A 25,433-nucleotide genomic window follows, 5' to 3' on the forward strand; every position below is an offset into this window, starting at 1 on the left:
ATATCTTATAAACTAGGTAAGGAGAGATAAATAGTAGTGATTAATAAAATAAGATATTTATAGCAATGTGCTATAATAAAATTTATATCTATGCAGTTTGTTGCATCACAGGCATCCTCCTTGCAATGTTGCATGACACAATGCCTCCTTTCATAAGGAGATGAGATGAATTAGGTAGGCACTGACCAGAGCAAAGGGAGAGGGCATAAGATTTCACCATTCTAATCAGAATCATTGCAATTTGAAATTTACAAATCCTTATCTCTGAATTTTCTGTTTAGTGTTTTCAGACTGTGGTTGGCTGTGAGATACAAAAACTGTAGGTTAAGGAAGACAAAGATGCCTGAATATACACCTTCAGATGATAGGAGTTAGTCTGCAGGTCTAGAAACTGAGACTAAAGTTTATGAGGTTGAAGGCAGGAAATTCTGGGGTAAGAACCAGTAAAGCAGCAATACAGAAATGCAGGTTAAGATTCTCAGGGGCTGAGTATTCCCACGGGCTTCACAGGAAAACGGACCAGCTGATCTTGGATAACCTTTCTCTCCTGGTCCTTGGCCCTGGACAATCCACGTGGCACTTCTGTGCAGCACCAGTGCAGTTCTCCTAATGAATATGCCTATTTTGGGCACACTCTGTGGGAGGGATCCCAGCCAGTATTGAAGACTCAGAACTTCCAGGGCAGCCCAAGTCCCAAATGCCAGGTCCCCTTTCTTTATCCCAAGCCTCCTTCTTTCCGTTTCAGCTCCAACCAATAAGACTTTATGCTTTATCTCATGAAACTTATAAGAAGCATGCAAAATGGGAAATCACGGGAGAAAAAGAGAGACCCTGCAGCCAATTAGCAGCTCCTGAGTTTTGCTCCTGAGTTGTCTTGGTAGTTTTCTGACACTGCTGCTACCCGCCAATCTCCTGGACAGAGCTTCCAATTGACTTTTCCAGTTTCCCTGAGTGGAAAACTACCAGCCCCAGCTGCAGGAGGGGAGGCCACACACTCACACCACACCAAGCTCCTGTAGGGCCTGGAAGGCAGTCCAAGGAAATGAAGCTGCCACTAGTCCCCAGCTTCCCAAGGAATATTTTTTACACTCTTGCCAAAGCTAAGTGTCTGAAAGGGCTGCTTGTTCCACGATATTTACCATCCCACTACCAGCTCCAGGCCACAGGCTCCCTTCAGTGAGAGTCCTACATACAGCTTCCAGGAAAACACGTAGGACATGTGAGGCCCAAGCATGGAGTTCTGGCCGCTGGCACTCTCGGGGCACACACAGCTGACGAGGGTAGATTATCAGGGTCAACTGGGCACCTTAGGCCATATTAAGGTCTTAAAGCACGTTCTGCAATTAAAAAACTTTACATACATAAAGGGACTTTAAAAACTAACCTCTAAACAGTCTCAAGGAGACAACAGAACCAAGACTAAAAGTCAGGTTTCCTGATCTCTTGCTCTTCCTTCTGCATTCCCAGGCCACTGTGATCTTGTCCCTCCAGTTTCAAAAAGGACAAGGTAGTTCTCCCCAAGCTCTATGCTGTTGGCACCTTCAGGATGATTCACTGTGCAAGTAGATATTATTTACTCAGTGCAGTCCTACAAGTGACCAAGCAAGTTTATCTGGGCTCCTTTCTTCAGTCCACAGTGATATTGTTTAGATTCCATGGCCCTATTTCACCCTCATCACTTTTCCTAAGTTGAAATTCCCCTTCAAAGTAGTCCTTCAGAATTGCACAATACCTGGAAGCCCAGAATACCTTCCAAACACAACGATGGCTGAGATCCAAGGAAGAAGTTCTCAAACTGTGGTGGGCTTCAGGGTACTAAGGTATGGATCAGACAATAGTGGTTAGTCTGCAGGTCTACAAACTGAGACTGAAGGTTATAAGGTTGAAGGCAGAAAATTCTGAGATAAGAACTGGTAAAGCAGCAATGAAGAAATGCAGGCCAAATTTCTCAGTGAATGAGTACTCCCACAGGCTTCTGTGAAAGGAGGCCTTTCATGGAAGGAGGCCTCCCTTCCTCTCACTTCTTATTCAATGGCTCAGTGAGAGGAAAACACTGTACCATCTCTTAGCAGGGATGTGTCAAGAGACATTGGGTAGGTATAAGGTGAGGAGATGGGGCATGCTTTGAAATCATGCCAGCTCTATGCTTAAAATTTGATTCTGCCACATTCAAATTGTGCCAAAACTGGTTACTAAGCCTCCATGAACTGCAGGTTCTTCATTCTTTACAATCCCACCAGGAAGGGTTGTTATAGAGATTGTGCATAATGTAAGTTGACTTTTTGGGCTGATATGACAAAGAAAGTTTTCAGGACTTTCCAAGAGAAAGAACACATGGGAGTTTTTAAAACTATGCATGGCCAAGAATTCAAGCCTATGCCCTACCAACTGCACTCTGTGAAAATGTTCTGTTCTGCCAAGTACAAGCAGATCCAACTGCTTCACATGGTGGCCATTCTGGCTGGGTTGCATCTTCTTGCAAAACTCCAAACTCCAAATCCATTCTCCAAGAGAAAGCCATGCCGGTTTCACAGGAAAGCGGGACAACTCAGTCTCCACCTACAAGCTGAAGGTTTTACTAGCTTTAAATAAAGAGCAAAGAGTTTAAATATACCCAAATATATTTAAATACTTAACCTGGTACTTCAAGAGTACAATTCAGATTTAATCTTTCAGGTACTGTAAACTTTATTCCATTGTGTAAATTCTAGAAATAAAGTATGTGTTCTATTACAAGCTTGATACCTGAAGAAATATTTTCTCCTCATAAAAGAAAGTGGGGATTAGCTTTATTTAACCAAGAAACACATCGGCAGCTAAAGACATATGCTATCATTCTTAAATTTTGTTGGTTCTATAATCTACCACTTTTAAGCAAGATCCTCAATAAGAAAGTCTATTACAAATCTTAAGTGTTGGTCTGATATAAAAGCAAATAAATACATTAAAATCATAGCTTCCCCATAATATATTTACCTACGTTCACAGCCAAGGCCTCTCCTATTCCAGGACAAATTACTTCTTAAATTAGCAATGCATGTATATAAAAGGTCACTTTTAGGCTTTCTGTCTTTTTTACTTCAGGTTACAACATGTGAAAGCTAAACCTGAATGCCTCCCTTGAAATGCCAAGAGTAAGAGAATCATACAAACTTTTAGCACATTTTTCTCTACTTGTAATCACTGAAATGCTATACCTGAAAGATTAAAATGAGGGAAACAGCCCCCACTGTCCCTTCCCACATGGTGTGGTTCTCCCTCTAGGAGAGGGATGGTATTTTCCAATCCTTAAATATCAGAAGGCTGTACCCCAGGATTGCACATTAGGGGTTACAGCTCAAGGGCTTCAGTTTATCATTCTGATTTACTTCTTCCATGCTTAACATCCTATAATTAAAAGGGGTAACATTCCTGTGGCTTCTCTTCAGCTTCCCAAGATCTTTGTGAGCTCAAATTTCACATGGCATTGGGGAATTTTTGCAGAAAAATATAGAGAAGCCAGAATCTTCCTTGACTTTCTTTCTTTGGTCTTTCTCCTTAGTTATCCAACATTTTCTGATTGCCTGTGTGAGCCAAGCACTGTAATAGTCACTGGTGAAAAGTACAAGGAAGATCAAACCCACAGTAAACAAGACAGAGGCCAAAGTCATAAACATATCCAAATAGGGGGGGGTTCATATTCTTTAACAACTCATCACCTCCCACTTAAGCTCATAAAAAAAAACCTCAAAGATTTGACCATCTTAACTTTTATTTTACTTTACTATGTATGTATCCAAACCACCAAAAGCTCTGGGAGGCCTGTCTTGATACATTCACACTCTTCAGAGAGTTGCTAGCTAAAACCAAGAGCTAAGTCAACTATCACACGATTCTCCCTTGGGGAAAAAAGTGTACTGTAATGGATCTGTTCAGCCCGGGTGTGGGGCCTTGCATCCTCTCAGAGTCTGGGAGTCCTAGGTGGCCTTGTCCCCACAAGCAATGGGAATCTCTCTTAGGGGTCACAAGGAACTTCAATGCTTACTCTTTTTCTTTCATCTCCCTTCATCTGCTTAATAGGAGCTATTGTTCTGTGGTGTTTTGGTCACTGTAATTTCCTTCTTTCCCCAGAGTGACAAATCGCAAGCCAGTACTTACCTTTCCAGAACCCTTTCATATGCACTTAGCACATCTGCCATAATCTTATATGCCACCATCACAGTAATCCCAGTAAAGTACAAAAAGCAGAGTTTTTCTCCTCTTTATACACAAGCATAACAAAAATATACAAAAGTATTGCATACATTGCCATTGTGGTCTTCAAGGCTGTGGCATCCTTATCAATTTTTAGAAAGGGCCTTGATACACAGGAATGTGCAGTAGAACTGATGCCCAGCCCCTTTGTTCCAGTGCAAGGTCTCCATGGTGAGCAGAGACACTGGCTACTTGTGGGGTCCCACTAACTGTATTAGTGCAACTGTAGACTCTCGGCCTTTCCACAAGGAAGCCCTGAGCAAATATGCATTCTTCAGCGTGGTAAAAACCAAGAGTATCAAAAAGGCACCTTTCTGTGGTACTCTTCTTGCAATCTCACCATCATGTACCTGGCCTGCAGACTTAGTTCAAGTCTTTGTGGCCCTTTTCCCAACTAACCGCTCTGTCCTTTCTTGTATTAATTCCAACTCACCTGTCTCCCTTTTACAAGCTAGGAACCTGCCTTGTAGACTTAAGTCTTCACCCAGAGTGTTAAACAACAGGAAACAAGCAAAGCCCTAAGAGGATAGACAGGGGCTGCTTTGGTGGAAAACTATGTTCATGAAACAAATGCATGGAGAAGCCTTTCATCTTAAGACATAAGGCCTAAGAAATGTGGACAAAAATCTTGCCCAGAAGAAGAGAGTATTGTTTGAATTTTTATGTATGTATGTATGTATGTATGTATGTATGTATTTGGTACAGGGTCTCACTAGGCATCTTGGATTCAGAGATCATCCTATTTCAGCCTGCCCAATGCTGGGTTTACAGGCATGTGCCACCCCATCCAGTTTTGGTGGCCAGCATGGTGGCACAGCATGTGATACAAGGGATCGAACCCAGGTCCTTATGCTTGCCAGATAGGCACGTAGACCACTGAGCTATATTCTCAGCCAGAAAAGAGAATATTTTTAAAATACAATTTAAGTAATTAAAGATACAGGAAACAATATAGAATAATAGAAAGATTCATAAAGCTTAGACTTATCAGAGCATAATATATAAAGAGAAAGAAGAGTGCAGAAGACCCAGTATTTATTAATCACATCTCATGTGATTAATGGGAGCAGCTGATTGTTGAGAGCTGCTGAAGCTGGAAATTGATCCTATGTGGGAGGGCAGGACAAGGCCAGGGAGCCCAAAGCAGTCAAGCCACCTAAGTCTTGAGGTAAACATTCTGCCTGGTCAATTTCAGCTATCAGATGCTAGGCAATCTTGTGTCTCCCAATACCAACTTCACAAAGGTATAAATATACGCCCCTACTGTTGTTCTAGGGTCCTTTGCCAATCAGGTATGGGCCACCAACTGACCCAACTCTTGTCTTCTTATCTATTTTTTCCTCATTCCTGTCACCATTTCTCCCCAGGGTACACCAAAACACCAGTGAGTTCCCATACCTGATGCTATGTATTTTACAAGTATTCTCTGTCTTCATAATAACTCTTAAGATAGTGACCAAGGATGGCTGAGAAACCTGAGATTCTGAAACTTTGTCCAAGGTCACCCAGCTAGTACTGGCAGAGTTGAATCCACAAATAGGCCTGGTGATAATCTCTCCAAAAATGTTTCCTCACATTACTTTGTCTCCAGAAACCTCAATTTTTCATCTACAAAAGACTAGATTTTAATCAATAATTCTTGGCCTCTTCTGGAACTGATCACAGAGTCTTTTCAATATTCATTAATAGATATCTCCTTTGGAAAATGAACTTTTTTCTGCACACATTAAGTTTGGGATACAATTTCAGGCAGTTAATGGGCCCAGCATGCATGGTCAATGCCTCAAAATTTCCTCTGGATTGATATTCAGGTAGTCTCACTATTCATAAGAAAAAGTAGAAGTTTGAAGGTATCTTCCTGGAGCTGGATCAAACCCTAGCTCTGCCACTTGACTTCCTTTGTAAGTGTGAATTACCTAAAGTCGAGTCTCAATGACTCCTCTGTAAGACTAGAATCATAAGGCTACTTTTGATAAGATTATTGTAGAGATGAAATTTACTGACACAATTTAAAATAGTACCAGAATTACATTAAATGTTTATTGAGTATTAGCTGATGCTTTTCTTTGAGTTTTATGTTTCTTTTGTCCCTACTTGGCATAACCAAGGAAGCTCAAGGGGCAACTGAGATTCTGTTATCCCCAGAGAAAGATCCTTTTACTGGCAGGAAGAATACCAGCAGCCACCCTCAAGCTGGACTCAACAAATAAATATGCAATCAAGAAAGAGCCAAATTGAGCAGCAACTGGCATTGCTTGTGTAAGAGAAATTCAACCAAGGAGGTCTTTTTCTTGCCTTTTTATCTCTCTCCCAGGCTCTGTTCAAACTCTCTCTCCTGCCCTCCCCTGCCCCCACTCCACCACCCCCATTTCAGCATAGTACCTCAGGCCTGGTTTCAGAAATCTGAAACTAACACCACATTCTGATTGACAGATGAGGGCATTTATGCCCTCTCAGCACATCTCTGCAGACATGAATGATGAGAACCCAGAAAAACAATGATTTTCTAATTTGGAAATGTATAGAGATCAAGAGGGTGGATCCATTTTAATGAAGGACAAGAGGGTGGGAATAGAGGCAACTTGGTTCAGGAGGAAACCAGAACACTCCCAGTGCTTCAGCCTATTTGTGAGGGTAAATTGGTGCAGAGGGGATACCAGTAATAACCTCATTTGGCAAATTGATGAGCTAAGTTTTCAGAGACAAGCTCCAGGTGCCCCTGTTAGCCCTATTCTATTCTTCAACTTCCAGATGCTTCTGGGAATTAATTATCTACCACCTCTTTAAAAGTATATAAAGAGAGGCATGTAGGGAGGCATGAGGTTGCAGAGGTATACAGGGTTTTCAGAGAAAGTCATTTTCTCAGACTGCTTCCTGAGGGGCCAGGTGGTATGACAGAATGAACCCGGGGGTGGGGGACAGGTAGCACCAGGTCCTTGTCCTTATTGTTATTGTCAGCTAAATACATGGTCACAGGCAAATGACTCTTTTGCTTTAGCTCCCATTTCTTCCATCTGTAAAATGAGTATGATGACTTAGATATCTCTAAGATGATTCCATTATGAATGAACCCTAGTCTAGGGTTCTGATTCACCTGACTAAAACTCATGGGAGTGTAGAGTTGATGCTGAAAAAAACAAAAAAAAAAAACCCTACAGTGGTAAAACTAACACAAAAATAGGGCCAAGAAAAGAACAGCTCCCCTTCCTCCTCCTCAATGTCTTTGCCTCTCCTTTCAGAGTAGAAATATTCCACACACCAAAGGAGGACTCCCAGCCCAGTACCCTGCCTGAACTGGCAACAAGTTTCTGCTTCCTGTGAGGGAAAAAGTGAGGTGTTAAAACAGGAATCCTGGCACTTCCCTGCCCTGCGCTGGCCCTGAGTTGGCTTGGCTGTTGGGGGAAAGGGGTGTTTCTCCCTTTCAAAAACAAACAATTGTCACAAGCCAACTCAGAAGAGTACAGCTAACTGTCCTTATGTCCTTTCCATTCCACAGATCTCTAGTTCACATGTTTGGGTCCCCAAACTTCACACCCCTGGGACAGATGGATAGATAATCAGGTTACTTTCACTCATGCTCCTGCATGGAAGAACACAGGAGGCAGGGAACTCCCACAGCTATTGAAACAGTAATTTTAGACTCCATGAAGAAGTCGACTTTGGTAGAGAAACAAGTAACTCCTAATAACCCAGCATATTCTTATACCTGAATGCAGAGTGGAATGACTTCCTTTCCCACAGAGGTAGCTGTGCAGCCCTGGCTCAAGCTGGAAATGAGGGGACAGCTCCCCTGAGGACCCTTCAGTGACACAGGAGAGCAGCTCTTCTGGGTCTCTCACTCGTCTCCCTACATCAGCAGCACAGCACGTACCTCTCCCTCCTCCCAGCCATTGCACATGACATTTTATCTGTCTGCAAGGCTTTTTCTTGGACCCACCTCTAGAGGTAACGATGCCCTGGATCAGGGTGGCTTCTAGCACAGTACTGCTGAGTCCCTGCAGGTTGTGCTGGACAAGGTTTCTTTACACAGCCTCTATACATGTACACATTTTAAGGTTTACACATAAAAATAATTATCAGCCATTTCCTATGGTCAGTCCCAAAGGCAAAATTCTTCTGAAGATCATGTTCATACTTCAGTTCTGAGTATGGGAGATGCCAGAGGCTTGAGGACAAGTGGTCTTTCTGCTACAGAGCAACCATGCAAGCTCAGGGGCTATGCTCCCTGGTCCAGAGCTCATCCAGTCTTCTAGAATAGGCAGGAAAACTTGCCTTTCATAGAGTTATAGCAGTAACAGAAGGGTCTTACAGATTACCTAACTCAATTTCATCTTTCTACAGGTACAAAGATAAACCAATGTACAGCGTAGAACAACTTATTCAATGTCACACCTAATTTAATCCCATACCAGGATTGTAACTAGAGTTATTATTAAAAATAACAAACAAAACTAGAATTCATTTTATAAATGAACTTCAAATCACTCATGAGAATCTTCTAATCATATCCAAAGCACTTGCTGAGAAATTACTTTTATCAGTTGTTGGTATAATCATCTGATATGGCTACCATTAGCTAAAGGATGCTCCTGATTTTGACACAGCAAACTGCCCTAGATTCTTTAAATAATGTCTCTATTGCATTGACAGTCACTAGGCTTCAACTCCATGTGCTCTGTTAAGACTGAAAAACTCCAAGTACACTGCCCACCCTTCAGGACTCTGTAAACACACCCGCATCTCAGCATTTTCTATGTAGACGTTCAGAGCCTACATCGTAGGTCCCTGTGTCAAGGCTACCTTCAAAAACTCCCCATGACCATTACTAGACTTACCATTGACACCATCTGCCTCATCAATTGCTCTGCCAAAGCTCAGAAGCTCTAGATGAGTGACCTAGCAGCTCACTGGCTTCACGCTGCACCAGGTTCTGTCTCACCCCTACACTGCTCTGTGCCCCATTATGAAACAATCCTTACAAAAGACTCAGTCTAAGTAGGAAAGAAGATCTCTAAATGTCAACGAGATTATTCACCCTCTCTTGGTGTCCAATGAATTTTATATTGCTATTTTGCAATGTATAATACCACTATTACCATAGAAGCCATGCCAGTACCAAAAACTCACTGACACCCATAGTCATTGTGAAATCCTCAACAATGAGCTTAAACTAATGGGGTGTTTTTTAATGTATTTAATACAGCATCTACAGGGTTTCACTACACAGTTCAGACTCATAATGATCTTCCTGTTTTCAGCCTCCCAAATGCTGGGATTATAGGCACACACCACCACACCCAGTCTCAAATGTTGTCTCAGCATGCCCCAGGGGTGGGGCCGGCACAACATGCCGGGGATCCAACCCCAGGTGCTGCACTCTGCCAAGCAGGCATTTCAGTCCACTGAGCTATCTGGCTGGCCTGATGGGATTTATTTTATATCATTAATTTTTTTTTCAGTACCAGGGATTGTACTGTACTTACCAGGCAGGTGCTTATTCTACTGAGCTATCTCCCCAGCCCTTATGTCATTAATTGAATTTAATGGTCAGTTTGATTACTATTTGCCAACTAATATTTTATACTCAATAATCAATAAAGCACATTCAAATATTTTAACATCTACTATATATTCATCTTGCTTGTAAACCAGATCTGACTTAAGTTCCACGTGAACACCCTGTGGGAAAACCTGGCCAAGAGCGTTTCAGTCTCTAAATATCTTCAGTCACCTTCCAAGACTACCAGTTACCTTCAGTGTGTCAGTAGACACCAGTAAGAATTCCTCAAAGGTCACTCTTAAAATCAATATACATTTATTATATATCACTGTTTGTGCAGCAGTAAGCACACCGGATGATTCCATGAGACTCAAGCATTGTAACTACACCCTTTAATTCTGATTACCAGTGCAACTACCTCAACTGCTTCAAAGTTTCATCTCTTAGAGCTGAGGAAATAACTCAGGGGCATAAGTGCCTGCCTGGCAAGCACAAGGTTCTGAGTTCAACCCCCAGTGAAAAACAAATGCCTATAGAACAGCACACTTTCTTTGGGGCCAGTCAAATAGCTCAGCAGATTAAAGTACCTGCTTAGGCAGAGTGCAGCAGCCAGAGTTTGATCCCCAGCATGTCATGCCAGCCCCACCCCCAACTGAGACTGGGCATGGTAGCACCCACTCCACCCAGCTCTTGAGAGGCTGAACACAGGTGGAGCACTACAAATCCGATCTATGTAGTGAGACCCTGGAGACAAATTCTTTAAATTTTACTAAACACAATTTAAAGAAAAAGTATCATCTCTGCCTTCTATACTTCATGTTCCTATAAAGATCTTTATAAACTGTGACCTCTATTACTTTTTTGCCCCTGCCAGAGAAAAAAACATAAAATGTTTAGCACCATAAATAAGTAAAAAGTAAAGATATTTGCTGTTTTCAAATGGCTCCTATCCTGCTGCAGTGCTGTGTTGTGTATTCTATCATACAAGGCCAACTCTTTTGGTGTAATCATTAAATGCCTTCATGGAATGCCAGTCTCCTTGAGCCTTCCCAGTACCAAAACATCCTACCACTCCGGGCACTTGCAGCACCTTGGATCAGAGCAGGGGAATGTAGAAGAAAGCAATCAGACCTCATTCCTGGGTAAGAGAAACACAGGACAGAAAACTGGAAGAGTGGTGTCCAAGTTCAGATCTCAGATGCATCAGCTAAACTCATTGCTAGAAAATAACAAGGCACTGGATTTATTCATTTTTAAGGACTTTTGATTGTACTTCCTATTGAGGGTATAAAGAATAGCACATAGACATGGGATCTTTATAAGGAGGTGAAGTGCAAATATTTTTGCAAATGTACACCAATGCTATGAAAAAGATAAAACAAAAGTGCCCTCAAGAATTCAAATACAATTAAATGGAACAGCTGAACTCGGTATACAATTGTGGGCTGGTAATTTGGTAAAACCACTTTCGAAAACTCTTTGGCATGATACAGAAGAGTAGATCAAATGATAACCAGAAAGCCAGAAATTACATTTCTAGACACAAACCTAAAAAGAACTGGGTATGTATCTCCACTAAAAACGCTATGCAAGTATTTTCCTGATATAGGAGTTTTATTCCTCCTGGAGCTAAATGGGAAATTATCTGAATTCTCATCCGTGGCAGACTGGCTGTATAAAAGGTTCAAGGTAACATCTTACAGTAGTGAAGATGAACAACAGCAACAATAGGCTGAATATCACAAGCAAAATGTTGAGCAAAAAAGCCAGCTACAGAGCATTTATGCATCATGTAAGTCCTTTTATATAAAATGTGAAATAGACATGTGTGTGCCAGGAGCCTGGGATTTAGATCAGTGGTACACAGTACCTGCCTGGCAAGTGTAAGGTCCTGAGTTCTATTCCTGGTAAACACCCGCTGACCCCACACACCAGTGGCAAAAATAAAACAACTGATTTATGTTGCTAAAAAGCCAGATGCTGGCTATCATTTGTGTGAGAGTGAAGCAATTAGAAAGGAGCATGAAGAGGGCTTTGAAATGCTAATTAACTTCTGTTTCCTGATGTGGGTAATGTTTATATGGAAGTGCTCATTCCATAGAATTCATTAAATGAAGCACCTAAGCTACATATACTTCCATATTTATATTTGTGAATGACATGAAGTAGAATGAAAACGAAATGCTCTCATTCTTCTTCCCTGCTTCAATACAGTCCTTTCTCACAGAGAGTTTTTGTATCGTCCCACTCTGACTCTGAGCATGGCCACATGACTTATTTCAGCCAGTGAGATTTTAAGGAGCGTAATCTGAGCAGCGACTTGAAAAATGCTCCCACATTCCTGCTCTGCTTCTGCTCCTGCGCCATTTCTATGAAAACATACCCAGGCTGGCCTGTTAAAGGATGAAACAGAAAACACTCAAGTTGCCCAGTTGGAAGAGCCAAGACCAACCTAGTGGAGCCAACAGACAGCTGCTCCCAGACACACAAGTGAACCAAGACGGAGGAGAGGACCGTCCAACCAAGCGCTGCAGAAGCCATCAAACTACAAGCTCAGAAGCAAAATAAATGTGTGTTTTAATGCACTGAGCCTCAGGTTGTTAAGATCCATTCTTGTATAGGAGACAAATGATATCATTTTGTACTTCAGATTAAAGTTCAAAACTATATGCAATACAAAAAAAAAAAAAAAGAACAAATTTGGACTTAGAAGAGTCCTCCTACATATCTATAAGAAAGGGTGTCTCTCTGAGATCCCCAGACAGTGCAGCCAAAACAAAGCAGAACACCTAAATACAGTAAAATCTAGGCCTAAGTCAGACAGAAACAAGTGAAAACCCAGTTTTCAGAAGTTCTCTAAATGGTTACATTTAGATACACAGTTACATTCTCTTAATGAATAGAGGGATTTGTTCTAATAGTGTTTGTAAATAGGATATCATGTCTGCATCTTGTACAGCAAATAACCACTAGGAAGACAGTATACAATGTGCTAATTATTGAAACTGTCCTACCAATTTGATTTGAAACTGTCTCATTGCTATTTGTTTCTCAATAAAATTATAGAAAAATATAAAAATAAAAATAAAGAAGTTCTCTAAGGCATCTTAAGGTTCCCTCTAGTTTTGCCCAGAGGATGAACCAAAGGATCACCCCTTCCATTTCCCATTTTTAAAAATGTTTTTACTATACCCAACTTTATATCAGAAATACACAATGTTCAGTGTGCCACATATGGAGAGAAAGGAGGGAGAAAGCATCTCATTTTCTGTTTCTGGTTTGGCCATGTTGCACCACAGAGGTCAAAAAACAAAATCAAACTCTTGAACCCATTTGCTTTGCTTTTCCCAATATGAACACTGATGGGCTTGAAATGCAGCTGGGTTCCAGCATTACCTGGATTGACCTGAGCTTTTGCAGAATTCAAGATAGGCAGCAGCAGAAGCAGCACCAAGGGCATCCTGGGGGGCAGCGTCATCTCAGAAGGTGGGATCGGAACTGGAGCCTGTGGTCCACCAATAATGCCAGGAAACAGAAAGAGAAAGAGAGGAAATGAGAAAGGCTGATACCAGCAGCACGGCAACACAATTTTCATAGCTAATTTTGTGTTCTGTATTTAGAACATCAAGCCGTTGACTTGGGAGGCTTGAGTTGTACATCCAATAATCACCTAATACAAGAATTGTCAAACTGCATTGCACAGGCACATGCATTGTACTAAAATTGGCAAAAATATAGTCAGATGACAACATTTTCTGAGGCAAACATCCAAATGGCAAATGATGGTTAAGTAAAATTTATATCTGTGACATCAACTGATGCTGTCATAATTTCACTATTGATTCCCATGTGAGACCAAGAAAAATACTCAATAAATTTAATGCATTAGTCATTCAAAATATAAACTTTTAGCATTCTTCCTGAGTCACTAGTTCTCAGGTGGTAGCTGGGATTATATATGACATGATCAAAATATATGGTGAATGCTTAGAATTTTTTAAAAGTTTATTGCAGTACAAGACACATTGTTATATTCCCACTCAAAATACCCTCTTCTCTTCAAAGGCACTTATCCCCTCATTCTTGCCTGTTTCTGACACAGTTCTGGACGTCCTCCTTTGTACGTGTCTTTATGAGGTCTAATCAAAATCACAGTGAATGTTGCTGGCAAGTGCCATCCAACAAAAAAGCAGGCTCACAAAATATCATGGTGTGTCCTCACTCACCTTATTCACTGGATGTGGCCTCTTGTAACTTCTGGGTCTTTCTCAAAGTCAAAATGGCATGCATATGAGAACTTGTACTGTAATGTCATGTAACTCAGTAGTGTCCCAAATTTTCTGATCAAGGAGATTATGGGGCCAAAGAGGAAAGTGATCGATGATGTAGAGTGTGCCTAAGGAGAGTCACATGGGGAGAAAACACTCTCTCAGGCTTTCACAGAGAGCACATTGGCCAAGCATTGGCCGTGACTCATCCACATGGCTGACACTGACAAAGGATCTACAGTCTAAGGTACAGGATCTCAGCATAAATCCTGAGGGGATTTCACTGACCTTATCAGACCCAAAAGCTACAACTCTTGTTGCACAGGTCCTGCTTTACCTTGGTCTTAACCATCCAGCAGAAAAGTATAAAAACGAAGCATAAGAAGTAAAGCCATGCTTTTATGTTGAGCTGTAGGGAACTCAGGTCAACAATTTCTGACATTGTCAGTGAAGTGGAAGACTCAATACTATAATGGACTACTGGACTCTTTTAGAATATTTTGCTGAGATAACACACCTATAATATTCAAATAATGGAACTTAGCAAAAAAAAAGGGGGGATACAGATGAATGTCCATTTTGTATCTGTGTATTCAAAATGGTTGGGATAGATATATAGTTACATTCTCTTGATGAATAGAGGGATTTGTTCTAATAGTGTTTGTAAATAGGATATCATGTCTGCATCTTGTACAACAATTAACCACTAGGAAGAATGTATGCAATGTGTTAATTATTGAAACTGTCCTACCAATTTTGTTTGAAATTGTCTCATTGCTATTTTTTTCTCAATAAAATTATGGGGAAAAAATGGCATGAAAAGTAAACGTTTTGAGTCAGTTAAAGACATCCGGGCAGCCATAACAGTACAACTAAAGATACACACAGAAGAGGTCTCCCAGGACTGCTTCAGGAAGTGGCAAGAGTGAGAGGACAAGTGTGTTTGAAAAGGAATTGATGGCAATGTGTCTTTTGCATTCATGACTTTAAAGTGTTACACTCATGCTGAATTTTTCAATCATATCTCATATATAATTTCGCTTCACAAAAGTCATGTGATAATAGATTAGGTATGGAGATACCAATATTTTTAATAAAGATACAGAGATATGCATAAGAAAGTACTTATATTCATTTGTGTATCTATGACAGTATCCGCCTTGCTTGATCTACTCATAGGGCAACAGCATCCTAGCAATGAGTACCCAGCAACAACGAGCACACCTAGCACCCAGATCTTGATTTCTTTAACTTGTTTTTTATTTTATTTTATGGATTTTAGGGAAGGGTTGACAGGGTGTTCAGGGTCTCCCTACTAGACGGACTCCTAGTGATCCTCCTGTTTACAGCCTCCCAAGAGCTGGGATTACAGGCTCATGCCACCACGCCCAGTCTCAATTGCTGTCTCAGCATGCCCCAGGGGTGGGGCTGGCATGGCAGGCTGGAGGATGGAACCCCCAGCCCCTGCACCTGCTTACAGGCACTTTCATCTGCTGAGCTATTTGGCCAGCCCTCAGATCTTGGTTTCTAATACCATTCTCCAAATCCTAGGAACCAGGTTCCTTGAGAAAAATGGTTGATACTAGGACTGAGGCAAAAATCATCTATGATCAACCTGGAGTAGCTAAGAAGCATACACACAAAAAGGATAGAAACATGTCAAAGGGATTCAGAAATTAAATGAGAGATCTCCTAATATCCAAAACTGGAATAATTTGAGCAACAAAATAAATAAAGGAGTACTGGATTATAACCCAAAGCACTAAAAAAAAAAATCCATGAGTCCATGCTGATGTAAATAAATGATTGAGTAAACAAATGGAAGAAAACAGACCATTTCCCATGCAAAAGAATTCCAAATAATTTATACTACTGATCTCTTCCTCTTAAGGAAGCAGAGCAAGGCTACCCCCTCCACTCTGCTCCTCCAGTAAGCAGGCACAGTGACCTTCTTCCAAAGTGTCCAGCATGGAAATGGAGAAACGAATAGCAACTTTTCAGTGGAGCCATCTGACAAACATTACTTCACGCTGGGTCACCACAGTTAACATCAGCACTGAGTTATGTTAACAGCACGTGTCCTTGATACGAGGTGATAAGAGTGACACTTGCCTTCAGTTGTTTTTTCTCTCAAAGAAACCACTACCCCCAATCTGTTTAAGGGGAAAACATCAGACCTATTCCAAATAGGAATGTTTCACAAATTCTCATCTGAGTCATCTTCAAAACCGTCAAGATCTTCAAAGACAAGAAAGTCTGAGAAACTATCACAGCTAAGGGAGAGTACAGATGTGATATGTGACATCCAGATGGCATCCTGGGACAGAAGACAGACGTCGGGAAAAGCTGAAGAAACCAGAGTAAGTCATTGTGTCAGCTACTCTTCTCTCCTGGCTGTGACAAAATACCTGACAGCCAAAGTTAAAGGAGGAAAGTTTTGTTTAGCTCAGTTTGTAGAGGTTTCAGTGCATAAACAGCAGGCTCCAAAGCAGCATAGCTTGGCAGAAGGGGATCTCAGAAGAGAGCCATGTCCATGTATATTTTCCACGTTATTCTGTTTTGAACACCTGTCAGAGTGTTTGATAAATATTTGCCGGAGTGAATCAATGATTGCCTTGAGCAAAGCATCACAACTTATTGTATCAGCAGACATATTTCTTTTCTATCCCTTTGAATAAGTCTTTCCAATGGTTTAATATTTAGCAGTGTGACAAAACACACACACACACACACAAAAAAAAAGAAAAAAGACTAAAAATGGTAATTCTTTCCATCAAAAGTCAAAGTTCTATGAGACCAAAAGATATCAAAAACCTAAGAAAGGGGTTCTGCCCATTATCTCAGTTGTTTAAGTGCCTGCTTAAACAAAGCAGTCAGGCTCAGGGTGCTGTGGTTCAATCCCCAGATCCTCAAGCGTTACCAGACCTTCCCTGAACCAAAGCCGTCACCCCCTAAAAAAAAGTGTATCTCAAGTTTGGGGCTGGGGAAATGGCTCGGTAGAATAAGCACTTCCCTGGCAAGCACAAGGGCCTGAGTTCAATCCCTTGTTCCGCCAAAAAAAAAAAAAGAAAAGAAAAGAAAAAGAAAAACCTAAGAAAAATTCGACTTAAATAAATGTTTGAAATTGTATAACATAATAATTTTTGATATAATCTGTGTAAAACATTTTAAAAAGTCACTAGGAAAATGGGCCAATTAACTAACAGAGAAGACGATACAACATCAGTAAATGTCCAAAAGTCTTCCTGACCTCACTAGTGTTCAGGAAAAGTACTAACACAACATTTGGATGCTATCAGATTAACTATCAGATCAAGAAAATGTTCAAGTGTGTGTATATAGTGTACAAGGAACCATAGAGTTTATGTTTTCCCTGCTGGGTTTCAATCTTGCTTTGGTCCTTTCAATCCTACAACTTTTCCCTTTTTAAATGGAAATGTTTGCCCCATGCCATTGTATGTTGCAAGTATGCACTTTCTTTTTAATTTTTACAGAGATTCACAGCTAAGAGTTTGACTTGAGTCTCAAAAGAGTCTTTGAACTTGGACTTCTCAGCAATGCTGGAACTGTTAAGACTTTGTCGAGTCTTAGAGAGAAACTAAATGTATTTTTCATAATAATATGACTTTGTGGAAGGTCAGAGGTGGAAGTTATGGTTTAGACCTAACCTGTCTTCTAGAAGTCTTATGTGCTTGGAAAGTGGTTGGATCCTCAGGGCACTATAGCCACCATTGCATTTAACCATCGGTGAGTTCAGTAATTCATGGACTGTTAGGAAGTGGAACCTGACTGGAGCTGGGTCACTCCAAGCATAATCTGGAAGGTGTAGTTTTGTCCCAGGCTTCTCCTTTTCTCTCTGCTTCCTGGCTACCACAGGATGAACTACTGTTCCTCATCATGTTTTTCATCCATGCATTTCTGTGTAGGGACAAGCTAACTGTGGACTAAACCCATTAGAAATTGTGAACCATACAAATTTTTCCTTCTTTAAATGGTAGATATTCGGTCATATGTCCTTGTGATAGGAAAGTGATTGAGACAGTACATTTGTTGGATAATAATTTAAATAAAATGGATAGAACCTATACTTCATGTAGCCCACTTATTACATTATTTATGCTACACAAAGCCTTGTGTGTACACACAATGCAATAAGCATAAAAAGCACTCTGCAATACATTTTTTTATATAACAAAAACTTGGGAAAATGTTTATAAACAGGAGAATGCTCTAAATTGTAATACATTCCTTCTGTGCAATACTATGCTATAGTGTAAAACAATAAATTATAGCTATATAATGTTATTTGGGTTGACATCCATGACATGTTTTGAGGTGAACAATAGTTTGGAGTATTTACATAAAGCACACTGTATTTTTATAGATACATCCAGACATATATAGTACTAGTAAGATCTAAAAGATGAAACACCATGCTGATCACAATGATTCCATCAGAGATGGAGTTGGGAGATGGATCACAGTACTTAGTAAGGGGGGGTCAAGAGAAGACTTTAGCTTTACTTGTAATGTTTTGATGTTTAACAGGGAAAAGGTGTTCTTTGCTGGTATCATTTGTCTTAGTTTTTCTGATAAAAATATTATTTCTGGGGAAAAGTTATCAGACTCTGAAGATGCTGAATCAGCCAGCCCTGCATGTCCCAGAGTTGGAGACTGGAGAAACATGTCCTGCTCCCCAGGAGTCAGTGGTAACCCTGAGAGACAGGAGTGGTTAGGATGTCTTGCATGCAAGAAGAACACAAGCAGAAACCACGTGACCATTGCTGCTTCTATCTTCCTATTTTAGGGTGCTGTGTGCTTCATTGGGTGCTTACAAATGCTTTGTACCATCGAGCCTTAGAGTAATTCTTTGAAGAGGAAAAACTCTGCCTTTTGGAAAATAACGTCACTCCAACCTCCCCCCCACCCCCCGCCTTCTTCTAGGCTGTTTTACCTGGTCTGGCCACTATCTCCCGTTTATTACACTTAAATTAGTTGTTTTTCTCTGCTTGTCTGTCTCTCAAGCCAGACAATGAGTAATTTAAGGTTATAAATTTGGTCTGTTTCTAATCAAAATTACATTTATTTTTTCCTCTTTCCTCACTTTCCTGCTTTCTTTTGTGGTAGAAAAGATTGCATCCAGGGTCTTTGTACTGAGCTACATTCCCAGCCCTGTATTGTTTTTATTTTATTTTATTATTTTGACAAAAATCTCACTAGTCACCAAGTTGCCCATCTACCCAGAATGCTGGGATTACAAGCACGTGACACCTGGCTAAAAGGAGAGTGTCCTCAGACTCGCCTACATCATAAAGCCAGAAAGACATGGTTACTACTGATCCTTTTCCTCTGACTCCAAAGGCATTTTATACACATAGCCCAACACTGTCCAAGGATATATGACTCATAAAAAGTATTCCTTAGTAGTACAGAGTGCCCTTTCCTCTTCACAGCCAAAACCTGCATTCCCACCATGCTGAACACTTCATGAAGACTCCAGCAGAAGCCAGGGCTCAGAAACTCTTGTAAGTTTATAAAGATCTGATGGAAGATGGAGGATTCTCCACCCAGCAACTGCCCACAAAGGAATGTGCTCAAGCTAAGAGTCAAAGATGTCAGGAAACCAGGAAGTAAAATAGAAAACAGTATAGTGGGAACACCTAGAAATTAGCAGGTTTCCCGCAGTGGGGGAAGAAATAATCTGGGATGGCCAATTTTTCAAAAATTATCTTGGAACTTGGAAAAACTAAAATCTTTTCTCTGGAAGAGTCAGGACCACACCACAGGAAAAGATCAAGTCCCCAGAACATCTGCCTGACACCACCTACTTCCGTGGAGAGTTTCTACAAGAGGGCTCACTCTAGGATAGCTATGGGCCTCTAAGTACCCAAGTATCCCTGGAACCTCACTCCCTCTTTTCTATTGCCTTAGTAGGTCAGAGTATTTCACTAATAACAAGCTTCACAGGAATATCCAAGTGGATTAGTCTATAAGGGTGGAGCAAAGCATCTGGGACACAGAGTGGTGAAATGATCCTTGAGCTGCCAAGTAAGACATGGCTGACACTGACAAAGGTTCTACAATCTGAGATACAGGATCTCAGGATAAATCCTGAGGGGATTTCACTGACCTTCTCAGACCCAAAGCTACACTCTTGTTGCATAGGTCCTGCTTTACCTTGGTCTTAACCATCCAGCAGAAAAGTATAAAAACTAAATATAAGAAATAAAGCCATGCTGTTATGTTGAGCTGTGGGGGACTCAGGTCAACAATTTCTGACATTGCCAGTTAAGCGGAAGACCCAATACTATTATGGGCTACTGGACTCTTTTAGAATATTTTGCTGAGTTTACACACCTATAATATTCAAATAATGGAACTTAACCAAAAAAGGGTATACAGATGAATGTCCATTTTGTATGTGTGTATTCAAAGTGGTTAGGATAGATATATAGTTACATTCTCTTAATGAATAGAATGATTTGTTCTAATGGTGTTTGTAAATAGGATATCAGTTCCACATCTTGTACAGCAATTAACCACTAAGAAGAATGTATGCAATGTGTTAATTATTGAAACTGTCCTACCGATTTGATTTGAAACTGTCTCATTGCTATTTGTTTATCAATAAAATTATGGCAAAAAAAAAAGAGAAAGGGGTAACAGGAAATTGAGGTCACCATCACACCAGTATACTTCCCATACGGGTAGAAGCAGCAAATGTTCCATGGTTTGAAACACAAACCTACCATAACGTCTATTTTGTACAGTTATACATCAATAGATGACAGGTGAGATAGATAGATATAATACAGCTTTATATGATACAGATATAGAGATATACCTTTATAAGTATAATAGCTAATATTTATCTGGAAATATAAATCATTTCCACCATATGATTACATGACAGGAAAGCAAAGTAGGCAGCCATTGAAATCTTTCACCCTAACAAAAAGAGAAGTTTGAAAAATCTCTGTTTTCCCACGTCCTTGTACATAATGCATGGATCCTACTGCTTTTTTGTCCCCAGGTCTTGAGCATTAGCAAAAGACATTTGCAGAACTAGAGGTATGTCTGACTTTAAGAAGTGTCTGAACTTACCAAACTCATAAATCATGAAATGTTTATCCACATTACAGAATAGCTCTTTGCAAAAAAATTCAAAGCTGGGTGACTCTGAATAACAAATCCCACACAGTACATTCGAAATAACATTCAGTATACAAAAATGTTCCATCTACTTACCAGTCTCATAAATCACTGAGTTAGTAGTCATATTACAAAATGCTCTTCACTTTACAAAAGAATGTAGTGCTGGGGGCCTTTAAATAGCAAATGCTTTCCATGCCTTCAACAAATGATTCAATGTACAAAAGCTGAGTTTATATACATTTCAGGAATATGGCTGTGTACAAAGTAGGGCACATCTAATTTAACAAAGGGCCATCCTTCCCAAACAGTAGTATTTTCCCAGATCCAAAAGCTAAGGACAGTCTGAGGTGACTAACTTAACTGAAAAATAAAAATTCAAAGTGTCTTCAGAGATCTGGACACTAAGGCTGAAACATGAACCAGAAAAGAAGTGCTGGCCTCCTGGAAAGTCAGCTATTCCTGCAGCTGTAGCTCCACCGTGCAGGCCTCTCCTGCAGGAAAGGGCAGACCTTGGAAAGGCTACAGTAGGAGGTAAAATGAGATAAAGGGACTTGGTGTTTGTAAATAGGATATCAGTTCCACATCTTGTACAGCAATTAACCACTAAGAAGAATGTATGCAATGTGTTAATTATTGAAACTGTCCTACCGATTTTCGCTGTGTGCACTTATGTGTGTGTGTGTGGGGGGGGGGTGTTAACATTTATGTGTGTGCCAGGTAAGGGTTTTGTGAGGAAACAATGCCGCACGTGCTCTAGGGCCACATATATTTAATCCAGGATCCATTTCAGGCATTTGAAACTTGTTTTTCTTCTCTGCTGAGTCATTTTCATTTCAGATTCAATAAGTATGAGGCACACTCCTTGGAGTATTTTATATTCAGCAAACAAATATGCAGAAGTGACCTTGGTTTGGCAAGAGGTGGGGCCCCAAACACACATATGTGCACAAGCAACAAAACCATCCCAAACAATCTGGTGTTTTAACTTGATTCCTGAGGACTTGCTGAATCTGCCTCAACCCGAGGTTTTCCTCTGGGAGTCCCAGCCTTGTTCTTCTCTAGATATCACTCTTTACTGCTAAGCCAACGGTTCAGAATGCCCCATGACAAGTATTTGAGGGCACAGGGTGTGCCCCCAGGTGACCTAGGTCACCCACACCCCTTAGAGTGGGATGCAATACCAAATTCTGCTCTACCTTTGCTTGAAGGCCACTTTGCTTTCTCTCACCTCTGTCTTCATCTATACAATGGAGACAACTTGAGTTTTTTTAAAAAGGTGAGGAAGAGAAAGAGCCATAGTTTCCTTATTCTCCAACTCTCCTATTAAGAACAGAGATGCTAAGTAATGGAAACTCCATCACAGGAAACCCTCCACCCTTTCAGGGTAGAACAAAGTCACCACCAAACATCAACTGTGTGACTTCATTCACCTGTTTTGAGTATTAAGTCATTAAGAATGTCAAGTCTAATGTTTTCATGTGACTATCTGAAGCAGGGAGGGATATAAATAAAAAGTGATGGTGGAACTTTTTCCAAACACAAAGAAACTCCCCCATCCAGTCCCCACTGGCCTGCCAAGAACTTGGGTAGGACCTCACCAAGGCCCAGCAAGTCCTCACTCTTCATTCACATCTTCTACTTCCTCCCAACTCTGACCTCCAAGCAATTAGACATCATCTTGCACATGAGTGTTTCTCCTTACCAGCTTCTCTTGGTTTCTTTCCCTGTGACACCTGGGAAATTTTGACTGGTCCTCAAAATTGTAAGACCACAATAGTGAAAGCCTGAAGGTATCTAAGACTGCTTCACTTAGAAGGTGAAGAAAATCAGGCAACCGTAAGATCTGATGACTTCTACAGGGGCAACAAGAAGTCAGAGTCAGGGAAGTCTTCATTCATCTGTTCTAGAAAACATTCTTTTATCATTCTGAATTTCCTGGTACACCTGTTTTTCCTTCCAAAATTCAGAGCCATGCACACCATCTTCAGGTCTTGTCTGTCTCACACAACTACTTACTTTCTCTAAGAGTGAAGTTAGTTGGAAAATTCTTACAGTGGTTTCAAGTGTATCCACAGACTTTTTGGACACTCTCCCATAAAGTGCTGGTGTCTAATGATTTTCCCTTTGGATACAGATTTAGCTGACACATCTTTAGCAAAATGAATGGAGCAAAAGCAGTGAAACTTCAGACCCTATGTTCTCAAAAGGCATTACACTTCTTCCCTTTTCTGTCTCCTACGATTGTTGCTTTAAACCCAGCCACCAAACCACAACGGTGCTGAGACCACGCGGACAAATCCCAAGGAGGTGTTCTGGTGGATGGATCACAGCAGACGGCAGAATCTGCTCTCACACTCATGAGTGGAGATGCCCTTCAGGTGACTGCAGCCCAGCTACTCTCTGCAGCTGCATGACAGGTAAGAGCAGCCCTGTGGAGCCCGGACATCATCAGACATCGTGGAAGCCTGAAAAGTTACTAATAAGAATTTATCTTTAAAAGCAACCACATCATTTGTATCTATTACTCAGCTGATCCTCAGTTATTTGGATCAGTTATTTTGCTATTCATTTTGCTATAGTTATTTCCAAAATGTAGCTATTACAAATTGTGCTGCTATAAACGTGGGTGCACGTGTATCACGGTGGTGTGATGTTTTTCAGTTCTTCTGGGAAGATACCCAGAAGGGCAACAGCTGGGTCCAATGGCAGCTACAAGGCTAGTTTTCTGAGGAATCTCCACACTGATTTCCACAGTGGTTACTCTAATGTATACTCTAATGGAGTATGGCTCATTCACGAAGGATATATATGCACACACAAGAAAATTATGGTAGCTACGTAGCTGGTGTCTCTTAGTTCACTGAAAAGAAAGGTTTGTGCTGATATTGTCTGGACAATATTTAATTCCTGTACTCTGGGTAACTACTATGAAGATAACAGTATGTAATGCATTAATTATTGTTACTCTCATATGAGCCTGTTTTGAAGATTTGTTTTATTTTTATTTTCTTTAAAATTAAAAAAAAAAAAGATTTGGGCCAGCCAAATAGCTCAGCGGATTAAAGCACTTGCAAGCAGGTGCAGGGGCCAGAGTTTCGATCCCCAGGCTTGCCATGCAGGCCCCACCCTCAGGCCTGCACACTAAAGCAGCAATGAGGCTGGGCATGGTGGCCCACGCCTGTAATCCCAGCTCTTGAGAGGCTGTAAATGGGCAGATCACAAGTCCAAACTAAAAGTGAGACCCTGAACACCCTGTAGACCCTTCCCTAAAATACAAAAAAATAAAATAAGATAAAATTTCAAAAACTGCAGAGATTATTGGTTGTTTTAAATCACTTGCACTTTTATTAAACAACAAGAAATAAGTCAAGGGCCAGGGAGATAGCTCAGTTGCATAAGTGCCTGCCTGCCAAGCATAAGGTCCTGAGTTCAACCACGAGGATTGTAAAAAGAGAGGGAGAGGGAGAGACAGACAGACAGACAGACAGACAGACAGACAGACAGAACGAGAGAGACAGAGAGACAGAGACAGACAGACAGACAGACAGACAGACAGACAGACAGACAGAGACAGAGACAGAGACAGAGACAGAGACAGAGGCTAAACAAGTTCCTCAGGTAAAGCACAGCCTCCTACAAGCTGAAGGATTTGTTGTGGAATACTGCCTCATTTTTAATTCATCACCAATACATGCACTGCCTCAGAGCTAAGAAGAAAGAATTGGGCCACATGGTGGCGGAGTCAAGTGGAAAATGACTGTGGCCAGGAATTACAGGTCTCTCTTTAACTCAGGAAGAGAGTTTGAAGACAGTGTCTAAGACATCTTTCTCTTGAGAGCTCAGTGGTAATTCTGAAAGCAGCTTCTGACCTTTTTCACACTGCCTTGGGCCCCTGGGACCTTCTCTTTCTAATCAGGTCTTTCCTTTAGTCCCTCAGTTTGGGCAATCCTTGCCAAAATAATGCTATGACATCACTGGTCAACAGAATTTCATTATCTGACCTTTTTCATTCGATACTCCTCACAGCACTGGATGGACATTTTCTTCAGTTCAGAAAGTATAAATTTGTGTAAGATGATTAAGTATTTGGGGCTTTCAGAAATTTCCCCTTGGGGCCAGGGATATAGGTCAGCTAAGCACCAGTCTGGCAAGTGCAAGATCCCGAGTTCGATCCTTGGTACTGCAAAAAGAAGAAGAAGAAGAAGAAGAAGAAGAAGAAGAAGAAGAAGAAGAAGAAGAAGAAGAAGAAGAAGAAGAAGAAGAAGAAGAAGAAGAAG

General features: G+C 40.9%; 1 protein-coding gene across 7 annotated transcripts in view; it reads right to left on the minus strand.

Annotated features, from left to right (window-relative positions):
- The window catches only part of Ddr2 (discoidin domain receptor tyrosine kinase 2), a 169,987-nt gene that overhangs the window by 63,109 nt on the left and 81,445 nt on the right, over positions 1-25,433 (minus strand). For 6 of the 7 annotated variants that reach the window (XM_023699778.1, XM_023699780.1, XM_023699776.1 and 3 more), the window contains one exon: positions 13,130-13,238. In XM_023699778.1, coding sequence (XP_023555546.1) covers positions 13,130-13,238 — 109 coding nt within the window. Of the gene's footprint in view, positions 1-13,129; positions 13,239-13,959; positions 14,063-25,433 lie in introns of those variants that run through there. The other variant, XM_004639886.2, reaches the window with a different exon arrangement.

The sequence above is a fragment of the Octodon degus genome, unplaced genomic scaffold, assembly GCF_000260255.1.
Source record: "Octodon degus isolate 3935 unplaced genomic scaffold, OctDeg1.0 scaffold00116, whole genome shotgun sequence".
NCBI classification, from domain to species: domain Eukaryota; kingdom Metazoa; phylum Chordata; class Mammalia; order Rodentia; family Octodontidae; genus Octodon; species Octodon degus.